At 34.4% G+C, this 23,921-nt stretch overlaps 1 protein-coding gene and 2 long non-coding RNA genes across 3 annotated transcripts in view; all 3 read right to left on the bottom strand.

Moving 5' to 3' along the window:
- LOC145804509 (uncharacterized) overlaps positions 1-12,589 on the bottom strand; it is a 49,160-nt gene extending 36,571 nt beyond the window's left edge. The window contains exon 1 of the long non-coding RNA XR_014346389.1: positions 12,487-12,589. This is a non-coding gene — a long non-coding RNA (uncharacterized LOC145804509). The remainder of the gene's footprint in view (positions 1-12,486) is intronic.
- Positions 12,590-12,657: 68 nt separating this feature from the next.
- LOC145803577 (uncharacterized) lies at positions 12,658-13,306 on the bottom strand. Its single transcript, XM_082896884.1, has 2 exons — positions 12,793-13,306; positions 12,658-12,695 (listed from the first exon to the last, which is right to left on the bottom strand). The coding sequence occupies exons 1-2, from the start codon at positions 13,304-13,306 to the stop codon at positions 12,658-12,660; spliced, it is 552 nt and encodes a 183-aa protein (XP_082753010.1).
- Positions 13,307-18,402: 5,096 nt separating this feature from the next.
- LOC114274170 (uncharacterized) overlaps positions 18,403-23,921 on the bottom strand; it is a 30,094-nt gene continuing 24,575 nt past the window's right edge. Inside the window, exon 2 of the long non-coding RNA XR_014346388.1 lies at positions 18,403-18,728. This is a non-coding gene — a long non-coding RNA (uncharacterized LOC114274170). The remainder of the gene's footprint in view (positions 18,729-23,921) is intronic.

Below are 23,921 nucleotides of genomic sequence, written 5' to 3'. Positions count from 1 at the left end.
TGATTCCTTATATAGGTTTTCGATGTACTTTTAAAACTTTTGATCTCAATTTCTCTCTCTACCCTTCAGTACTATGCTTTGCCAAGCGAGTCCAGATCCCCTCCTTGAGCCCCTCCTTCATTCCCTTCTTGCAGGCGCCTTCGGGTCCACTTTGAGGCCTAGTTTTGATAATCTAAACCGTTCATATTTTTAGATTTATTCAGTATATTATACCTGTAAAAAATCAAATTGATCGGATATCAGAAAGTATGCGATCAGAAAATTGGGACTACAAACTATTTTTTAATAAACAGTTTTCCGAACACATACTTTATGATATTCGATCAACTTGATTTTTTATAAGTATGATATAATGAATAAATCTAAAAATATGAACGGTTCAGATTATCAAAATTGGGCCTCAAAGTGGGCCCAAAAGCCCTGCAAGGAGAGAATGAAGGACCAAAATGAAGGGGAGGATCCCAATTCTTGCCCAGCACCCTGCTGGTTATACTTACATGTGTGTTTATAAAGTGATCAACTAATTCCGTGATTCCCGTCCTTTGTATCCCATCAATCAAGACTCTCTTTCTATATATATATATATATATATATGTAGCAATTTCTTACTCTTAACATTCTTACGCACATAGAGGTCCATTGCAGTTCTGTGAGTTTTGCTCTGTTTTTTTTCATCAAAAGTATACTTTTAAGTCTTCCTTTCTTCATTCACAAGAAAACAAGCCTTTCTATATATATATATAGCAATTTCTTATCAAAACTCTTTCCTTGGCAACAGCATACACACGGGAAATAATCACACACTGACACAATCTCTCTACTCTCTCTTTCTATCTATATATATATATATGTAGCAATTTCTTACTCTTAACATTCTTACGCACAAAAGTATACTTGTAGCAATTTCTGTGAGTATTGCTCTGTTTTTTTTCATCAAAAGTATACTTGTAAGTCTTCCTTTCTTCATTCACAAGAAAACAAGCCATGGAGGTTGAAAATCGAATTCAGATTAAAAAACCCATCAAGCGAAGAATCATTGACAACCACAAATCGCGGAGCAGAGTGATGTACAAGAAGAAAAAAGACTGTATCATCAAGAAAACAATGGAGCTCTCGATATTGTGCGACATCAATGCCTTCACCATCTGTTTTGGGCCCAACAATGAGGTTGAGACATGGCCTGAAAACCCAGCCCACGTCAAAACTCTCATCAACGCGTACAAGAATAACCGCCGAGGCAAACAACTGGTTCAAGCCCAACAGCAACAACCCTCTGATCATCATCGTGGCTTAGATGATAAAATCAGGGGTTTATTGGGTTGGAATGATGGTTGGCTTTGTGGGTTGTCAAGAGAACAGTTGATGAGTTTATGGAAATTGATGAAATTGAAATTACAGGAATTAACAAGAAGAATTGAGTTGTTGATGTTCAGTAAGATGCACTACCAGTACCAACCATTAATTGAGCCACCGATGTTCGTGCCGCTTTGGCCATTGAATTGCTATGGAGTTCCTGGAAGTAGTGATGGTGATGGTGGTGGTGAGTTGAGTGTGCCACTGACATGGGAGTTTAATGAAACATTGGAGGAGACTACTCTTAATGCCATGAACAACTGTGATATTAATCAGATGTGTCTGCAATTTTCTTCGCCTCTCAATGAACTTCTGTTTGCGTCAATGTATACGATGAATCCGCTGCAAATCACTGAGCCTCAGTTGGGTGAAGAAACAATCAGCAGCAGTGACACTGACTCTCAAGCCAATCCCAGTCTCAATGTGAACATGGATTGGATTATTTAGTTGGTTTATTTACTAGCTTTTTTTTTCCCTTCAAATTATGTTTTGGTAGAGTCTGAATTGTGCTTTGCACCGCAAATTGTAGGAAGTATGAGCATCTTTTTTGTTACATTATCGGTTGTATCTGTTCTATTCTTCAATTTTAACAAACTTGGAATTATAATTTTTGTATCTGTTGCCCTTAGTTATTATTGTTGATGCACTATCTGGATTCTTACTATAATTTTTGTTTTGAACAATTCTAGACAAATAGTTTAATTTCTCTCCAAAACTTACCCATGGAATCCTTTTTGGTAAATACAGGAAGAAGAAAAAAAAAAAGAAATTTTTTTTTTTCTCCAACTTGTGTATCTTCAAGTAGCAAATCCTTCTAATGGAAGACTTTTTGACCAATAATTTTGCTGACCTTGTTAGATAATATCAACCAAGGTATAATCCCAACCTGCATTTGCATCAAAACACATGATCAGAGACCTCAAAACAGAAATCGTCAAGCTCAAGTCTTATGATTTGTGTCTGTAATAATTATTTTATTTGCTTCATATGATGACATTTCAAACTGGCAGCATATGCATACTTCATTGGAAGAAGAAAAAAAGGTTTAATCAAATATCTCCTCCATGCTACACACACATTATCAAATATTCCCTTTTATATTTTTGAATTTGTTTTTAATAATTAGTACAAGGGCATATTGAAATTCTATTACATAAAATAATGGTATGGTTAAAACAAATGATGCTCTTTTAACAGAATGGGGCAAAAGATTATGCAATTTGGAATTCAAGGGAAGCCAGCATAATTATGTCAAAGCTATGAATATGAATATGATACAAAATGAATATAATTTACCCAGATGAATATGATACAAAATGAATGCATCAAAGAAAAGTTCTTAGTGTACCAATTGAAGATAAAATTAGAAAAAGTCATTTGAAATGTTATGGCTAGGGATGGTTATTTTAATCCGATCTGCGGGGGTCCGTTCATTCCCGACCGAGTGGAGCTGGGGTGGATTATATTTTGGTCACCCGCAATAGGGGTGGGGAATGGCAAACCCGCCCCGTGGCCATCCCTGGTTATGGCCATGTGCAAATGATTTGATCCATATTAGGATGTTAAAAGAAGCAGCAAAAGGCCAAAGAGGACAAGGGTCGAAATGGTAAGAAAGGACAAGATTGTTTATAACTGAAGAGAATTTAATGGAACATTTCTCTAATGACAACACAAAAATAAAATAAAATGGTTTGAAAATGGTGAATATTTCATTTACCATAACATTATCATTCAAAGGACTCCCTGCTCTCCAAGGTAGCACCTTCCCTGCAAAAGAAGAATTGTACTGAATCAAGACACAATAATAAACTTTCAAGCATTTCTATTTCTTCATGTAATGGAAAAATAATCATGTCAGCTGATTGGTGTAGCTTTGTAGTGTGCTATCTATAAAAAATATATATAATTTTTTTTTGTTGTTGTTGTCAATTCGAGTAAAAATTGAAGCATCACAACGATAGAAACTATACTAAACATTAATGCTCTGTTTGTTTAGGCAAAAATATTTTCCATAGAAAATGTTTTCTAAAGCATTTTCATATGTTTGGTTGCATCGTTGAAACTAATGTACTAATGGTTGTATTGGTGGTGGGTGGCCGTGGTGGTGGTGATGGTGGTGGTGATGGCAATGGCAATGGTGGTAGTAGTGTGGTGCCATTGGTAAGATTTTAGTTCAGAAAATGTTTTTCACCATTTAAAAGTGGACACTTTGGGATGCGAAGAAGCAATTTTGAGCATGGAAAACATTTGTTGTTTCTACCAAAAGCCAAAAAAATACAAAAAACATTTTTCAGAAAATGTTTTCTGCCCAAAAAAACAGAGGGTAATAGAAAGTAGAAGACATCAACAATAAACTGGAAAACAGAACATTCACAAATATGAATTTGGATATTAATGTCAAGACAGCATTACCAAAGGGCTCCACAAGTTTCTTATATATGAAAGCCACGGGGACTCCCTTAAACCACCAAATCAACAAAAAATATGTAAAAATATGTTGGGTAACCATGCAACTAAACACTTTAGCACTTTGTTCAGGGAAACTTGTAAATATTTTAAGCATCAAACTGTTCCCAAGATCAGCTTTAATATCATGAGACCTTTCAAATATGAATCAGATGGCGATTTCACCTCCTTGCTGTGCAATTCTTGAATTGCAAGTTAGTTAAAGCTGTTAGATTCCATCCATATGAGGCAATATACATCCAAATTGAAAAAACAACAGTGAACTAGCTGGACATACAAATTACAACAGGAAGAAAACTACAGAAAGATAATGCCACTCCAACAAAAAGCTAATGACTCAGACATGGCATGCAAAACTTAACTATTTGAATAATAAATACGTACCATGTCTCTTTTGGTAGCCTCTCTTTAAAGCTAATAAAGAATAATCAACTCAAAATTAAAGAATGGCCAACTTCAAAGACTGCAGCTAATGACAAAACAAAAAACCTGGCATTTTAGATAAATAAAAGTAAGAATCAACCAATATGAGCACATGGTAAGGAACCAAGGATTCAAATTTTAAGGCAATATGTTGACAAGCTGAGACACTCTCAACAAGCAACTAAACACTTTGATTCTCTCCATACGTATTATGTCCTTCAAAGTAAAAACAAAAGAAAACAAAGGAACCAGAGGTGACAAAAAAAAAATCACAATCAATACACTTTGCTACCACTGTTTGGTAATACAACATCAGTTGCTCCCATCACGTGCTTATCTCTCACCAACTCTCTTTTTTTAATAAAGTATCTCTCTCATCTCAGCAACTCACCCGTTATTTGCAAGCAATCGTCCATCACAGAGCTCTCCCCTTGTCAACATTTTCCATCACCACTGTCTCTTGCTGCAAGCCACTGTCTTCCTTCTAACATGCTCTGGGTTTGCAAAAAACAATCACTGCCTCAAATCATGTTGCCCCACTTACTCTTCCTCCTCTCAACAAATAAGGACCTTTATCTGATCACAGTGGGCTCCAAGTGAACATTGCATTTGAAAATTGTCCTCTTGCTCATAGATCCTGATAGACCAGCTTTATACCTTTGCAAAGAGAAACCTGGCTGATAGAGCCTAATCAGAGACCAGCCCCTTCATCAATATTGAACCTCATTCATGAAGGCTTTCTGATTGTCACCAATTTCAAACTAGGCCCATTCCTCGAGTACTCTGCCCTGAATGATCACTGCTAGAGAATTCCATAATCACAAAGGCAACTCCTTTGACCATACCTAGGGCGCAAGGCTCCTGCTTGCAATAGGGTCTGAGAGAGATGGTCCATTTTTTCTTTTTCTTTTTGTATGGAGAGGCTGATTTCCATGATTCAGACCTGCACCACAAAGTTAGGAGAAAATAGCTCAGCTCCTATTCACAAAAAGGTAATATCTTTCTTGGTGCTACTTCTACCATTTCATGAATATGTTCGTCTCTAATTCTATCTTTCTTGGTCTTACCACAGACATCCATCTATACATCCTCTTCTGCTTGTGTCTTGCTTAGTGTTTTATCTTTTACATAGTCGGTTCCAACCTTGGATACAGAGGAGGGTTGTGTTGAGTAACCTGATAGTCAACACGAAAAAGTCCCTTTTAGATCCCTTATGAGTATGAATCCTAAATATAGAAAAAAAAGAAGAAGAAATGGGAGAAAACCGGCCCGGGAGGGGGGTGTTGGCGGTTGAGGGAGAGACTAAAAAACTACAAAGAAATGCTTAAAAATAACATGCTAAAAAATTTACGTACTTTTTGCAAGGTCCTTCTCCTTAACTGCTGCAATCCTCCTAAGCTTAGTAGCTTGTGCAAATGTTTAAGGCCTGTGATCAACAAAGTAAAGCAAACCCTTTCAGATCACATGTTCCATATAATGTGCGTTCTATTTATCATAAAATCATCTCTTTAAACCCCTTCTCCAACAAAAATGAAAAAGTAGTAATAGAATTGTGAACAAGACGGCTGCATCACATAATTTACCATTCTATTCCAGAGATAGATTTCAAAAGAAAAGCAAATGTTTCGAAAATTGCTTCACAGAAAAGAAATTCACATATTCAAGCATGAACTTGTTTATCCAGTAGTTATTGTAATAAGAGAAATATTCGCAACCACGTATAATTAGTTTGGTGACGAGTACATTTGGAACTCCTGATGAATCAACAATACTCACAAGAACAAGACAAGACCTAATATCTATCAAATTTTCCATTTTTCACCTCATATCTCTCTAACTACCATGAGAAATTTTGAAAATGTGATTGTTCATTTCCTTTTTCCTTTTCTGAGCTATATACTAAGATGTAATTAGACGACTAATTCAATCATCTTGTCACCTTGTGCCTTCGTAGTCCAAGCATTGTAGATTGGATGATCCTATTCAGTTATTAATTTGTAAGATGAAACTGAACTAGAAACATCTTGTATGCACGGATTGAAAATATGTTGTCAATTAAAAAAGGAAAAAACTAATGTAAAATTAAAGCAAGGGCTGTACGGATGTGCAACGGAGAATGACTGTTTGACCTGCCACGGAGAATGACTGTTTGACCTGCCACAAAGGATATTATGCGTGGACCATTTCCCATGTGTATGTTGTTGTCAAGGAAAGAGTCTTGATTGATGGGATAAAAAGGATGGGAATCACAAAATTAGTTGACAACTTTATAAACACATGTTTAAGTATAACCAGCATGGTGTTTGGCAAAGAATAGTACTGAAGGGTAGAGAGAGAAATTGGGATCAAAAGTTTTAAAGGTACATCGAAAAGCTATATAAGGAATCATTACAATTACAATATTATTTAATGTAATTGAGGGGATTAACTTAGGAACAGTTAAAGATGAATATGGTAAAAGGATAATATAAGGGTAAAAATGAAATAATCTTTGGACAATGCTACCATGAGTATGAGCGAGTAGATTTTACTTCTTTAGATATTAATTAATGGTAATTAATTTCGAGCTGGATTGTTGAACGACATTGTTGGGATCTATATTTGATGTTTGATACTTTCACTATTTTTTATTTTTATTTTTATATATACATTTAACAAGCTTCTTAACTATATCACTGGAGCAGGCGCTCAAATTTTAAACTAACAAATACTTAACACACATAATCAAGTCTCACTTTTATCACTTGTTCGTATCAAATTTTAAACTAACAAATACTTAACACACATAATCAAGTCTCACTAACAAATACTTAACACACAAATACTTAACAAATTTTAAACTATCAAATTTTAAACTAACGACATTGTTCGTATCATATAACACGTTTAATCATTCCCTTAGTACGATAAGGCACTCGCTTATTGTGGCAATCGACACAGTTAGCTGGGTTTGAGAGGGTGGGCGTGACAGAGAAAGGGGTAGGGATTGCAATGTGTACTCTTTTTTTTTTTTCTTTAAACAATTTATTAAAGGCTATTTTTTTTATTTTTTGGACTAAAATTCACAAAAGGCTAAAATTGCTAATAAAATATCCAAAAAATTCATAATTATTTTATTTTTTCTCTCACAAATATCACATCAAACTACAAAAAAATCCAATCATCTTCCCAAACACACAAATTTTAACCTATTAAAATAGTCAAAAACTAAAATAACTTACTGAAATAGCAACTTCTCAAACACTCACTATATATGCACATATATATTTTTATATATTTGAGTGGATTTTATTTTGGGCCAGACTTGTCTTCAGTCTGAGATTGGATTGGAGCATGTTGTTGGATTCATGGGCCCCTTCTATGGATGTTGTTTCAATAATTTGAACCGTTCAATGTGTAGAACTTGTCGAGTACTTTATTCTTGTGAAAAATCACGTTAATCCGATAAAATAACTATCGATATCCAATCAACATGATTTTTATAGGAATAAAGTGCTCGGCGAGCTTTACACATTAAATGGTTCAGATTATTAAAACACGACCCGTGGTGGGTCTAAGGAGCCCAACATCACCGTCCATTCCACAAAGTGGATTGGAGACAAGCCTGATCCTTTTATTTTTTTATAACATATACTTTAAGAGAGTTAATTATTTATATCACTGGAATACACATTCACTCTCTAAACTAATGACACACATAATTAGATCTCATTTTCCACATTGTTTGTTATATATTTAATACACAAATTAAACTAAAGATTTTCCAACCTTTCATATTTTCTACACCCTTTGACTTTTGACTTTTCAAATCCCAACCTTACATCCACTCCAAATTATTACTTCTTTTACTTTTGATTTTCGACTTTCAACTACAACCACCACCATCTCTTCTAGTCTTCCCCATCATCCTGCCCTAACACCACCTACTCTACGAACTCTAACCAACTACTTTCACCATCGCAATGCCCTTTCCCAAATTGTATTAGTAGTGGGGAACCAAATTGTGTCCCTTGCTCCCACCAGCTAGGGAGCACAAGAAAGAGAGAGGGTTTCAAGTGTGGGTAGAACTAGAGTTTTAATGAGCTTATGGTGGTTGCGGAAGGTGAGAAATGGAGTGGGGTGATGTGAAAGGGTCGCAGTATACGGAGAAGAGGTTGTAGTGCATTAGAAAAGGGGAAGTGGTCGAGACGGTGGATGATGATAATCGGGTGGGGAGATATGATGCCAAATTCCCCACAACACCTTAACAGATTCAATCAATGCATCATCATCTGGTGCATTTTGGAACCACTGTCCCAGCCAATCATGAACCGAACATTCCTCACCATTTTCAAAATTAAACCCAAGACTAGAACTCTCCAAATGTGTTTAGAGAAAATACATTGAAAACAAAGATGTTCTAATGCTTTCTCTTCCACTCCACACCTTGAACACACAGGATAAGACACGGCGACACATCAAAAAAAATTTAACAGGTAAAATTCTATGTAGAATCTTCCACATAAAAAACGCCCATTTTGAAGGCATCCTTAACTTCCACAACTTCTTCCAACACCCACTAAAGACCCAATTACCCCCAATTACCCGAATGATGTACCGTCAGTCCCTCTTTCATAGCAAGAAAAAAGCCAGATATAACTGAATATTGACCATCCTTAGTTGGCCTCCACACTAACTGGTCATGTTCATTAACTGGGGGGAGATTTATATTCAAAATGTGATTTACCATATTTTCTGGAAAAAGAGTTTGAATCAAAGGTTTTCACAACGACATATTGAATTCTCCTCCATGCCCATGAGCAATTAATTATTACTAAAATAGAGTATAATTTCACATAACTCAAATCAAACTTGAAATGGTTGCAATAATAATAAGGGTAACAGATTTATTGCACTCACAAAACATGAAGGGCAATTGACTTAACAGCTGTCTGTGATGTTCACAGAGAGCATGAAAGGAATTCCAGAGTTTCTAGAAATCATTTTGCAGTGGCAATTAGCAAGAAACTCCATTTGAATTCCAAGATGGACAGTAGTGGTTGAGAGAGAGAGAGAGAATTTTCTTAGCATTACAATTTATAAACATATGCCTATGTGCCAGAGATCCTTCAAGTCAAAGGTAAGACTAAGGCACAATAGGGAGTGAGGGGAACTCACCAAATGGTCAGATTTTACACGTTCATAGAATTCTCATCCAAAGCCACAACTTTGATTTGAGGAAGTAATATAAGAACAAAGGTTATGCAGCTGTTGTAATCTATAGTTTAAAGGATTGTTTGGCAACTCCAGCTTGGCTATCATCAAGCTTATCATTGATGATTTTAGACACCTCTTCACTAATCACGTTGAATCCTCTAATAATACGGTGGTGGCTCATCGTTTTCTGGGGGTGTCTCAGTGTGGACTGGATTCATTTCTCTGTTTCTAAGGCCTTGCAGGCCTATTGTAATCTGCTCTATTAGTTTTAATGAAAGTTTCCTTCTTTACCAAAATAATAATAATAGTAGTAGTAAGAACAAAAAAATAAAAGAAATAGGAAAACCAGCAGTTAAAACAAAAAAAAATTATTTTTGTTATTTTTTTTTAAAGAAAAGAAGGAAAATTGGTCAAATTGAATAGAGAAAGTACCTGCCCTGCATATATATTGCTTAGGTCCGTAAGATCTATTTCACAAATCTAGCATAATAATAATTATAATTTGCAAAGTCATTTACTAACATAGCCCACCAAGAATTTCTTTGGAAATACCTCACGCTCTAACGATACACAAGCAATACAAAAATTTCATTGCTATGATCCAGCTGTGTCTTTCCATGGTTTGGGGCCAGACAGTGGCTAAAAAAATTAAATTTTAGAAATTGAGCAGAGGGTGATGTTTCCGTCACAACAGTCGCAACACTAAAGTAACAAGTTAGCAACCAAAGGATTGACACTATGACAAGTATTTTTCTTTTTTCCTTGATAGGGGGTCAAAAATTTGTACTACTAGAAAATTCTGAGAGTTTATCTTGCAAATGAAAACAAAATATCAATACACCTTAGGAACAAAAAAGAAAGAGCCGAAACTATGCATAAGCAAAGACCAAGGGTTAGCTTAGTAGTTAAGGCATTTTCTTACTAGGCGTGATGCTTAGGTTCAAGTCTTAATGTTGTGAGATGCAACTCCCCATTTCCAATTCCCCTTCTTTTGAATAGCAAAAGAAAAATGATGTCAAGATGACCCACCGGCCACCAATTATAACAGCCTACTTGTTCATTATTTAGTCATATCAACTCCTTTCTTTCTTTCACTTTTGAGTATCTAAATTAAGGTCACTTGTTAGTCATGTTAGCCCGGTATCTACAAAAACCCAGATCAAATTTTGCAGACCAAAATTTGATGTTCTGTTTTTCAAAGTATTTTTCCAAAACATTTTCTTTTATTTTTCTTGAATTTAGTAACAAAACTGTTTGTACCTCTTTCCTTTGTAGCCTGGATTGCACTTGTTCACTACCTGTTTGTAAAAAATGTTTATGAGAACAATAAAATCTTGTTTATTGCTTCGATTTTGATAGGCAACTTGGCTTTTCATGGTATTTTTAGTTCATGATTGGGTCACTGGTGGTGGCAGATATTTGCATGTTCAAGCAACTACAAGAACTGAAGGCTGTGTTTGGATTACAAATTTGGAGAATGATTTGGAAAGGAGAAGGAAAAAGTGTGTGAAAGTTAGTTTATATTTTATTCACAATTCACATACCATTTTCATTTCTTTTTTCAAATTACTCGTCAAATCCATAATCCAAACACAGTTGATAAGGACTTTTCATGGTATTTGATTGTTCATGGCTTGGACACGAAAAGTTGGATCCTTTGTTTGAGAGGTAGATGGGGTTTATATAAGTAAGGATTGCTTGGGGGAAAAAATATACACAAGCCAAGTAATCTATATATACACACACTAAGATAATATATCATCTTGTCATAACTAGAATGAAAATAAAATCTAACAAAATTTGGTCTGAAAGTGTACAAGAAGAGATATGCAGCTGCAGGTTGGAATCTGTGACCACAACTTCAACTTAAGACCTACGGCTGCACCTTTTTAAGGCAACCGCAACCCCACTTTTGTGACTGTCAGTTCTAGACATCCAATTTGTTAAAAAATGTGCGGCCTCATGTTTTTCACATGTGGGCTTCACTTCAATTTGGTTGCAACCTTCGTTTTGAGTGATTTTGTTTGCTCCCAATGTACTAAATCAACTTAAAATTGACTTTTTATTGAAAAATACATAATTCAGGACGTTTTCTACTGAAAATTGGCAATTAAAAATTGATTGAATGCGTGAGTGGTCACCTCACATACCTTTTTGAGAACATTTTAAAAGTATTAGCATTTTATTTAAGGCTGAAAAACAATTTGGAAATTTGAGTTTATTTTGGAAAGCTAACCAAAAGGATTTATTAGAAGGTCGTACGCATCGTCGCATTGAGAATGTAACACTTCCATAACTAGAAAACACTTGAGGGTGTCAAAGTTTTAGGACCGGTCAAAATGTAGTCTCTACAGCCCTTTAAGGTGCTTCCAACTCAAACACAATCCGGGCTTCACACTTAAGGGAGCTCACCTAAGTTCAAGGTGACCCTACAGGGTGCTCTGCAGCTCGGCCCCAATCCAAACTTCGCACTTAAGGGAGCTCACCCATGATTGAGGTATGACCCCTCCAAGGGTTGTGCAGGTTGACAAAGCATCAAGTTGTTCGCCCTTGAGCCAGGTCCTCATGACCTGAAATAGTCCTTGCTTGGTTTGACCCTCTTCACCGACCAACATCACACAATCTTGGAGGGTAGCAAAGAACGACATTTTAATGCACGAAGAATCAAAGCAAAGGCCAAATAAGATGAGCTTCACAAACATTAGTAAAAGCAATGAAAATAAACTTTTTGATTTCCTACTGCACTAATGCAAAGCGGAAATGAAGACATGCACATAGAACACTTATAATCTTTTCAAGTTTCAAGCAAATAGAACACATATTGTAAAATTAAATGAACCAAATTAGAAAAAACTCAACCATTAATAATTATCAAATAGGGCATACAGTGTTCAGTTAAATCACTAGAATATATTTCCACAACTAAGATTAGATCCATTACTGACTACATTAGATTAGACCCATATCTATTAATTAATACATAGGTAAATAAATTTAATTCATAAAACAATAGTAGATATTAAACAAACCATAGGCAAGAATGCTTACTCAAAACTAAATCGGAGTGATCCATCTAGTGACTAGGCCCTGCTTTCTTCCTTTTTCTTTTCTTCTTCTCAACATGCGTTGTGTTGGATGAGGATGAGCCTGAGCCTGATCCTGAGGTTGGTATAACACTCTGACAAATTTCTCTTAGCTTCCGTATATGGATAGCAAAATCTATGCCTCGATTAGACGGGATGAACATCCCAATGACCCTTCCCATTGAATCAAATATAGGGCTACCAGATGAGCCACTAAGATTGTTTAAACCATGGATTTGAATCAGGGGCAAATTGTCATCACATTTTTTACAATCTGTTCCGGCAACTACATCTCTGTAGCTTCTATTAGGAAACCCCACATATCCCTGTGTGAAAGTGAACTCAAGCTCAGTCGGGCATGGCATGATGGAAAAGACATCCATACCTATGTGCAAATTTTCTACCCTCCCAAACTTACAGAAGTCATATTGCTCATCCATGTCCTTAACTTTTAAGATAGCAACACCGGAAAGTTTATCATCATAAAAAACTACAGCTTCTTTAAGTTCATCAGCTGTCCGACCAACCACAATGTCCGTACAATCCTCTATAACATGTGAACAGGTCAAAATATGACCATCTTTACTTATTATAAACCCCGAACCTTCTCCGAAACTTACTGTATCTTCATCTTCATCTTCATCTTCATCTTCACTGGCCGGTAAATTCTTCGCAAACCTTACCATAACTACCACTCTCCTCATTTTTCTGCAGAAATAGGGTCTTTGTTCTTGTGAGAGGAGACCCTCATTTTCTGGAAAATCATTTTCCAAACTTATTTCCATTTTCAGAGAGGCAAAGGGGACGATGGATGATGAGGGAGCCCGGGAAGATGGATTTCAGGCGAGGGAGGAGGAGGAAGGAGGACTGCTAGGCTAGTTAAGAGAAGAGAGAGAGAGAGAGAGAGAGAGAGAATATTCAAGGACGAGTCTGTAATCACTAACGGAATGGAGACACAGAATATTCAAGGACGAGTCTGTAATCACCAACAGAATGGAGACACTGATTCATCCTAGCTACCATGCTAGCTAATAACAAAACTCTATTTTTATTTATTTTTAATTTATCTTGAATTAAAAGTTTGTTTGGAATAGTTTAAATAAATATATTTTTTTAATTGAAAAAATGTGTTAAAAAATTTAAGAGTGATGTGATTTAAAAAATTAAAAAAATATACTGATATATATAGGCGATGCCAAATAGTGTTTAAAATATATGTTTGATGTTGAATTTGTGTAGTGTAAAATATGAATAACCCTATCGTGTTTAAAATATATGTTTGATGTTGAATTTGTGCAGTATAAAATATGAATAACCCTATCATTTTGGATGTTGGATGTATATCATATGTACCATATTATATATTAGAATAATTATTATAAGGGTTTCGCTTCTCTCTAGTCAGTGATCGGACAAGAGGGTGATATTGGACCTGTAGGGGTCTACCACAGGTTTCGCTTTGATAATTCGAACCATTTAATGTGTAAAACTCATCAAATACTATATGCTTGAAAAAAAATTACGTTAATCGGACAACGGCAATTACGTGATCAAATCAGTTTTGTATAAAATAAAAAAATAGAGGGTGAAAAAATAAACAGTTGACAGGAATTTGATCCAATGAAATAGCTATCGATATCCAATCAACGTGATTTTTTACAGGTACTCGACGAATTGTACACATTAAATAGTTTGGATTATCGAAACAAGACCCGTGGTGGGCCCCTACGGGCCCAACAACACTCACTATGGAGGGGAAGCCAACCTCTTATTATAAAATTTTGTAATATAAATCACAAAACACATAATCTCACCATAAATTAATATAATAAATTATCCAAAATTTTGTTAACAAACCACATATTTTTGTTACATGAACTACAAAATTTTGAACAATTTATTATTCTAATTTATGGCGATGTTATGTATTTTATAATTGAGATTATAAAATTTTAAGATAAAATTACATAAATTTATGATAGGATGCATAAATGGTTTTGAAAATTGGATCAGATCGGCCAGTTCAACCGGTTGAACTGTCGACCGATCGAGGTTCTAGTCCGAATATACCCTCTGAACTATTCGAAGTAAAAATCGGCCTATTTAGGGAAAACTGGGAAAACAAGGGGTTGAACTGTCGAACTAGTCAACCCAGGGACAGTTCACCGGATTAATGAAATTGAAAATTTTGAACTGTTTTGATATTTTCTAAAAAAAAATTATTCTTTCTTTCTTTCTTATTATATATCTATATATATATATATAAGAAAATTTTAATTGAAAACTCTTTTTCAAGGGTCTCCTCTTGTGAGGAATCCCATTAAGAGGTTGGAATTATTGTGAAAGTCTCTACCTATTTATAAGGAAAAAAAAAATCTTTCAAAAAAGCTCAAGAAATCTATGTAGGATTCAATCAAATTTATTAGAGGGAGAATTGAAATTTTGATATCCCTCCAAAATTTTTGCTCTTCGTTCAATTAAATTATTTGAATTAATATCATATGGAAGGAATATAGAATATTTGATTTCCTCTTCCAAAATTAAAATTAATAATATTTTAAAATATATTATTATATTTTTTAGTAAAAAAATACTAGGAGAAATATTTAAGACAATTTAATAATTTAATTTTTTTAATTTATAATTTTATTACTTATTTTTTTGTTTAAATATAATTGTAATATATTTATTACGTCACGGTTCAATTCCAGTTCAATTCGACGGTTGAACTGATGACCTGTCCACCCGATCTCTTTTTCCGTTCGCTCGCTGGTCTAGTTTTTAAAACATTGGGTACACACCATAGGTTTTTTTCTTAAAATCTATGTACAATAAATTTAATTATAAAAGCAAATTAAAAAAAAAAAATCATCAAAGACAACCAAAAAAAAAAAAAACAAAACAAAGCAAAACAAAACAAAACCTTTGGAATTTTTTTGTTCTTTCTAGGCTTTTTTTTTTTCAAAATTTTTAAGGTTTTTTTTTTTTTTTTCTCTAGCTAGTCCAATTAAGTAAAACCTAAAAATCTACAGACTTTTGGGGAAAAAAAATTTAAAAATTACTAATTTTTTAAAAAAAAAACTAAAAACATTAAATTTGCACAAATGGATCGACCCGTTCATTCATGTAAGTCTCACGTAAATCCCACATGAATGAGTGAGCATCTCCAACGGTAGTAGGCATTTTATCTATCTAAATATTACTATAAAGTATATATTTTATTTTGCCTATCAACTGTTTTATGTTTTTACTTCAACCATGCTCTTTATTTTGGCTATTTATCCAAATACTATTAATTTTATAGAATGTCACGTCAACAACAAAAATGGAGGGAAATGATCCTAATGATTGAATACATTTTGCCTAACATTGAAGGCTAGCTACATGTAGCTAGTGAATATGAGTTGAGCCAAAATGCCTAATCATATGCCTAGTGCATTGGAATTGAAAAAAGTGAATCACACTAGGCATTTTAACTAACAAGTATTATATGCCTAGTGCATTGGAGATGCTTAGGGACATTTACACACAAGTATTAGTTTATGAACTTATACTTGAATAAGTTTTAACTAAGATTTTTTGGACCTTCAAGTCCTATTAAATTTTTAATAATCGGAATTACTTTTTAAACAATGATTATTTATCATTTATGATTATCGATAAATGAACATGATGATTTGATATTTATTTTTATTTTTAAAACTTTAAATCATCAACTTTCAAACTGAAAAAACTACAAAAAATTATGTACAAAAAAAAAATTGAATTATTTTTTTTGTACAAAACTAAAACAAATTTTGTCTATAAAGGAGCGTGATGATAGAACATTGATGTGTAAAATTGAAAAAAAAAATTAAATGAAAAATTGATAATGTTCTCAGTTTTGAAACTGGAAAAAACTAATAATATTCTCAATTTTATTGGATAGTTGAATCAAATAAATAAATAGGAGAAAAAAATGTTTAATCTCATACTCTGTTTTTTCCCCCCTCATTTAGTGAAATAATTATCTGAAACATTACCATACAAAATTGATAATATTCTTAATTTTAAAATTGAAAAAAAAAAACTAACGATGTTCTCAATTTTACTAAATAAGACTTGTTCGTTCAAAAAATCTTAAATAAAATTTAAACTACTGTAATATTTATAAACATGACTTTTAGATAATTAATCATTTATTTTATGACCGCGCTAGTGTCATTTGTGACACTTATAATTGCTCATTTGGTATGTGAGTTGCAGGTAATTATTTAGTAATCTCGGAATATAGATATGTGATACTCTATAATATTGTGATTGGTGGAGAAGGTGGGTAGTTGGGATATTGTGTTGGGTGATTGAGGGATATGAGGGGGCATAATGAATAATGATTGGCTAGGATACAGACACGTGGTATTCCAGAAAATACTAAATAATTTCCCGTGAGCCGCTATGAGCTATATGGATTTATGCCTTGTTTGTTGGAATTTTTTTAAGTTAAAATTTGATAATCAAAAATATAAGTTAATTTTTTTTTTCAATTAATTAGTTTTTTTTTTAAAACTTATTTAAGTTATTTTTGTCTAATAAATTATAAGTAAATGTTATACCAAACAATCTGAAACATAGATTTTGTAATCAAAATAAACTATAATTACCCCCTAAAAACTGTACCAAACTATAATTGCTTTTGAATTTTAGTCCAAGATATTTTTTGTGCTTTTTTTTTTTTAACCAATTCTGGACATACTACACAAGCACACATACATAAAACTCTCTTTCTTTCTCTCCCTATAATGGCATAAAACAAATAACTAGCAATCCCTCAACATTTGCATACAAAGTCTGATAATTTTGATTGAGTATACATATTAAATCAAATAATGATTTAGAATTGCCGAGAATGATTTTGAAATATATATTGTATTGGGTTTATGCAAAATGAATTGAGGGTTGAAAAGGGATGTGCAAGTGCTCAACATTTACATGGAATAAGGAGGTGGTTGGGCATGGATTTATAGTGGTGAGGAAGTGGTTTTGTAATGAAGGGCGGTGGGTTCGCTGGTGGTTTTGTGATGAAAGGAGGTGGCTATTTGGTGGTGTATCAGGGGAATGAATGGTGTGGAGGTGATGATTGGTCATCGTAAGAGGAGGTGGAGGGGGGAGAGATTTAGTGGTGGGTGTAGTTATGGAAATGTTGGTTTGTGATTTGGAGATAACACGAAGAGGAAATGAAAGAGCGGAGAGAAAGAAAAAAGACCATTTTATCCCTGAAAATTGATTACATGCATTGCCCAATAGCAATTTTCGTCCAAAAAGTTAACCTCTATCATCTATTATGTTTGTTTGAAACAAAAAGCAAAATGGAAAGGTAAATGTGTTGCAATTCAAAGGAGAAAGACCAAAATGAAACTTAAAGGAAACTATAGGGACTATTACTAAAATTTGCCCATAAACAAATATGATAAGTGTACTATTATTGTCAATCATACTTTGTTAATGTGTGAAATTATTGACTTTTACAGCATGTTGTTATATATATCCAGAATTAAATTACAAAAAAAAAAAAAATGTAAAGAATGTTCAACCTTTGGCATGACTTCAGAAATTGCCTTAGCCATTGCCTTAGCCATTGACTGATCGTGGTCTGTGAAAATGGTGAGAGCTCTTTTCCCCAACATTGCATGCAAGAATATTCAAATAACCACACAAATGATGCTGCGGTTTCATCAAATAATAATGCGGCACCAAAAATCACTGCTATTCTAAAATGATTAAAGCAAAACAAGTAAATGGTTGGCAGTCTTTGTTTGTTCATAATGTTGTGTCAAATGACAAAACATCCCCAAGAGTTACCTAGTCATGAAGAGCTCTACTAACTACACATCACACTCCTAAATTGATCATTAAAATCTCAATATCATCATACATCTATTCTGGCTACAATGATTTCAAGGTCACATCTTGATACTTACTTGTATCCATAGGCGAGTGAAAGTAAAAATGGTACATGATTTGATGGAAGAGAAGTAACAGAACCAACCACATCCCACCAGTGCAATTAAATAAATCTAATGTGTATGATCATTGTGTCTAAATTACACATGCTAAAGGATTGAAACAGATCATTGACAACAACAACCACCTTCTATGCTTAGACCACACAGCTGGACAATGAGATTGCATTCCATTCTGCCAATCAATCATAACAACTGTTTGGTATGTCTGTGGAAGGAACAAAAGCACAGAAGAATAATTAATTGTAAGGATCTGGATCAAGTAAGCCAGGTCAGGACTGCAATGTTGAAATATCAAACTAAAATGAAAAGGAAGGCCAGTTTTGTACTACTACGTTGACTGAGGAACGAAAAGTCTTCAAATAATTGAATAAAGTACACTAAACAATGTATAATACTGTGGGTGGTGAAGCTTGGCAGTCACGTGAAATACTCTAGCCAAACAATGGTTTACCCGTAAATGGAGACAATCAAAATTTAGAACGATCATACCACAGCTTCAAAATTTGTGCTTTGCGCTAGAGTTAGAAATTAAAACCACAATGTTAAAAGAACTGAATAACCAAAATTCAGCTCACGGAATCAAACAATCAATTTTAGATGAGAAATAATTTCTAACAATCAAGTAATGGGTATGATTGGCAAATTAACTTAACTTTTGAATGATAAACAAGATTCTGGCATTAAAAAATTGGAGTGATTTCTCTTAACAATTACAATTTGTATATGCAAGGAAGATTAATCATTCTTGCATAATTTACCTAAAACCTTCATGACTTCAAGCTATGTCTCAGATTCTAGTGGCAATAGCATGATTTCTCCATGTCTCAGATTCTAGAGACCCCATCTCATAGAGACAATAATTTTACTATTAAAAAAAAAAACTTCACAAAAAATAGTTGCTCATTGCAACAATTATGGCACATCTAAATGTTCCCAAATACAACATGAATAATCGAACACCTAACTGTATCAAGAATAATAGTTGATGAGCAGTGTATTTCCAACATGATCTCAGTAATACCATAAAAACGGTAAATACTATGTAGCAATTAATAGGACACAAATCACTGAAGACCATTTATTGAGATAAAGATGCCACTTGTAGCGGCTACCCTTTGTTCATATACATACCTGTATGGAATTTTTAATAAACTTGTAATTAGTTTCTGGTGGCACTTTGAGAGGCATGAATGAATATCCTCAAGCATTTGATAGAATAGACTGGCAAATCGATAAAAGCATATCACTAAAGGACTAGGCAATCACGGAAGCAACATTCACTTGGTAAATCTTTTAAGCATTCTCCAATCAATGAAACTTCAAGATACCTTTACACCAGTATTTATTGTGGTCACTCACTCACTCTAACAAACTCTCCAAATCAATGCCCCACTGAATTGAGTTTGCTAAAGGTACAATACTAAGTCCTAATAAAGTAGCAATTAATTATTACTAAAATAGAGTATAATTTCACATAACTCAAATCAAACTTGAAATGGTTGCAATAATAATAAGGGTAATAGATTTATTGCACTCACAAAACATGAAGGGCAATTGACCTGTCTGTGATGTTCACAGAGAATACGAAAGGAATTCCAGAGTTTCTAGAAATCCTTTTGCAGTGGCAATTAGCAAGAAACTTCATTTGAATTCCAAGATGGACAGAAGTGGTTGAGAGAGAGAGAGAGAGAGAGAGAGAGAGAGAATTTTCTTAGTATTACAGTTTATAAACATATGCGTATGTGCTAGAGATCCTTCAAGTCAAAGGTAAGATTAAGCACAATAGGGAGTGAGGGGAACTCACCAAATGGTCAGATTTTACACGTTCATAGAATTCTCATCCAAAGCCACAACTTTGATTTGAGGAAGTAATAAAAGAACAAAGAAGGTTATGCAGCTGTTGTAATCCATAGTTTAAAGGATTGTTTGGCAACTCCAGCTTGGCTATCATCAAGCTTATGATTGATGATTTTAGACTCCTCTTCACTAATCACATTGGATCCTCTAATAATAGGGTGGTGGCTCATCGTTTTCTGGGGGTGTCTCAGTGTGGACTGGCTTCCTTTCCCTGTTTCTAAGGCCATGCGGGCTATTGTAATCTGCTCGATTAGTTTTAATGAAATTTTCCCTCTTTACCAAAATAATAATAATAATAATAGTAATAGCAATAGTAAGAACAAAAAAATATAAGAAATGGGAAAACCAGCAGTTAAAACAAATTTTTTTTTTTAAAGAAAAGAATTAAAATTGGTCAATATGAATAGAGAAAGTACCTGCCCTGCATATATATTGCTTAGGTCCGTAAGATCTATTTCACAATCTAGCATAATAATAATTATAATTTGCAAAGTCATTTACTAACATAGCCCACCAAAAATTTCTTTGGAAATAGCTCACGCTCTGGCGATACACAAGCAATACACAAATTTCATTGCTATGATCCAGCAGTGTCTTTCCATGGTTTAGGGCCAGACAGTGGCCAAAAAAAATTAAATTTTAGAAATTGGACAGAGGGTGATATTTCCATCACAACAGTCGCAACACTAAAGTAACAAGTTAGCAAACAAAGGATTGACACTATGACAAATATTTTTCTTTTTTCTTTGATAGGGGATCAAAAATATATTTTGTACTACTAGAAAATTCTGCGAGTTTATCTTGCAAATGAAAACAAAAAATCAATACACCATAGGAACAAAAAAGAAAGAGCCGAAATTATGCATAAGCAAAGACCAAGGGTTAGCTTAGTAGTTAAGGCATTTTCTTACTAGGCATGATGCTTAGGTTCGAGACTTAATGTTGTGAGATGCAACTCCCCATTTCCAATTCCCTTTCTTTTGAATAGCAAAAGAAAAATGATGTCAAGATGACCCACCGGCCGCCAATTATAACAGCCTACTTGTTCATTATTTAGTCATATCAACTCCTTTCTTTCTTTCACTTTTGAGTATTTCAATTAAGGTCACTTGTTAGTCATGTTAGCCCGGTATCTACAAAAACCCAGATCAAATTTTGCAGACCAAAATTTGATGTTCTGTTTTTCAAAGTATTTTTCCTGAATTTAGTAACAAAACTGTTTGTACCTCTTTCCTTTGTAGCCTGGATTGCACTTGTTCACTACCTGTTTGCAAAAAATGTTTATGAGAACAATAAAATCTTGTTTATTGCTTCGATTTTGACAGACAACTTGGCTTTTCATGGTATTTTTTGTTCATGATTGGGTCACTGGTGGTGGCAGATATTTGCATGTTCAAGTAACTACAAGAACTGAAGGCTGTGTTTGGATTATAAATTTGGAGAATGATTTGGAAATGAAAAGGGAAAAAGTGTGTGAAAGTTTATATTTTATTCACAATTCACACACCATTTTCATTTCTCTTTTCAAATTACTCGTCAAATCCATGATCCAAACAGAGTTGATAAGGACTTTTCATGGTATTTTATTGTTCATGGCTTGGACACGGAAAGTTGGATCCTTTGTTTGGGAGGTAGATGGGGTTTATATAAGTACGGATTGCTTGGGGGCAAAAATATACATAAGCCAAGTAATCTATATATATACAAACCAGGATAATATATCATCTTGTCATAACTAGAATGAAAATAAAATCTCATTGAAAGTGTACAAGAGATATGCAGCTGCAGGTTGCAATCTGTGACCACAACTTCAACTTAAGACCTGTGGCTGCACCGTTTTAGGGCAACCGCAACCCCGCTTTTGTGGCTGTAGGTTTTAGACTTCCAATTTGTTAAAAATGTGCGGCCTCATGTTTTTCGCATGTGGGCTTCACTTCAATTTGGTTGCAACCTTCATTTTGAGCGACTTTGTTTGCTCCCAATGTACTAAATCAACTTAAAATTGACTTTTTATTGAAAAACACTTAATTCCGGAAGTTTTCTACTGAAAATTGGCAATTAAAAATTGATTGAATGCATGAATGGTCCTCACATACCTTTTTGAGAACATTTTAAAAATATTATTATTTTATTTAAGGCTGAAAAACAATTTGGAAATTTGAGTTTACTTTGGAAAGCTAATCTAAAGGATTTATTCGAAGGTTGTACGCATCATCACACTGAGAATGTAACACTTCCATCACTAGAAAACACTTGAGGGTGTCAAAGTTTTAGGACCGGCCAAAATATAGTCTCTACAACCCTTTAAGGTGCTTCCAACTCAAACACAATCCGGGCTTCACACTTAAGGGAGCTTACCTAAGTTCAAGGTGACCCTACAGGGTGCTCTGCAGCTCGGCCCCAATCCAAACTTCGCACTTAAGGGAGCTCACCCATGATCAAGGTATGACCCCTCCAAGGGTTGTGCTGGTTGACAAAGCATCAAGTTGTTCGCCCTTGAGCCAGGTCCTCATGACCTGAGATAGTCCTTGCTCGGTTTGACCCTCTTCACCAACCAACATCACACAATCTTGGAGGGTAGCAAAGAACAACATTTTAATGCACCAAGAATCAAAGCAAAGGCCAAATAAGATGAGCTTCACATACATTAGTAAAAGTAATGAAAATAAACTTTTGGCTTGACACATAACACTTGTATTGTACAGCAAAGAAAGATCAACCTACAGATTTTGATTTCCTACTGCACTAATGCAAAGTGGAAATGAAGACATGCACATGTTAATTCTAATTTGGCCCAGGAAACTTTAGGACCTTTATAATCTTTTCAAGTTTCAAGCAAACAGAACACATTGTAAAATTAAATGAACCGAATTAGAAAAAACTCAACCATTAATAATTATCAAATAGGGCATACAGTGTTCAGTTAAATCACTAGAATATATTTCCACAACTAAGATTAGATCCATTACTGACTACATTAGATTAAACCCATATCTATTAACTAATACATAGGTAAATAAATTTCATTCATAAAATTAACAATATTAGATATTAAACAAACCATAGGCAAGAATGCTGACTCAAAACTACATCGGAGTGATCCATCTAGTGACTAGGCCCTGCTTTCTTCCTTTTTCTTTTCTTCTTCTCAACATGCGTTGTGTTGGATGAGGATGAGCCTGAGCCTGAGCCTGAGGTTGGTATAACACTTTGACAAATCTCTCTTAGCTTCCGTATATGGACAGCAAAATCTATGCCTCGATTAGACAGGATGAACATCCCAATGACCCTTCCCATTGAATCAAATATAGGGCTACCAGATGAGCCACTAAGATTGTTTAAACCATGGATTTGAATCAGGGGCAAATTGTCATCACATTTTCTACAATCTGTTCCAGTAACTACATCTCTATAGCTTCTATTAGGAAACCCCACATATCCCTGTGTGAAAGTGAACTCAAGCTTAGTCGGGCATGGCATGATGGTAAAGACATCCATACCTATGTGCAAATTTTCTACCCTCCCAAACTTACAGAAGTCA

This window comes from Camellia sinensis, chromosome 12 (assembly GCF_055761805.1).
Source record: "Camellia sinensis isolate YWXY chromosome 12, ASM5576180v1, whole genome shotgun sequence".
Taxonomy (NCBI): Eukaryota; Viridiplantae; Streptophyta; class Magnoliopsida; order Ericales; family Theaceae; genus Camellia; species Camellia sinensis.
This window is presented reverse-complemented; position numbering and strand designations above follow the sequence as displayed.

What these genes read in the sequence shown, in the direction of transcription:
- LOC145803577 (XM_082896884.1), bottom strand. Translation starts at nt 13,306, where the DNA reads ATGGAAATAAGTTTGGAAAATGATTTTCCAGAAAATGAGGGTCTCCTC. An exon ending in TGTAGTTGCCGGAACAGATT is followed by an intron (nt 12,696 to 12,792) that starts GTAAAAAATGTG and finishes TTCAATGGGAAG; the next exon opens with GGTCATTGGGATGTTCATCC.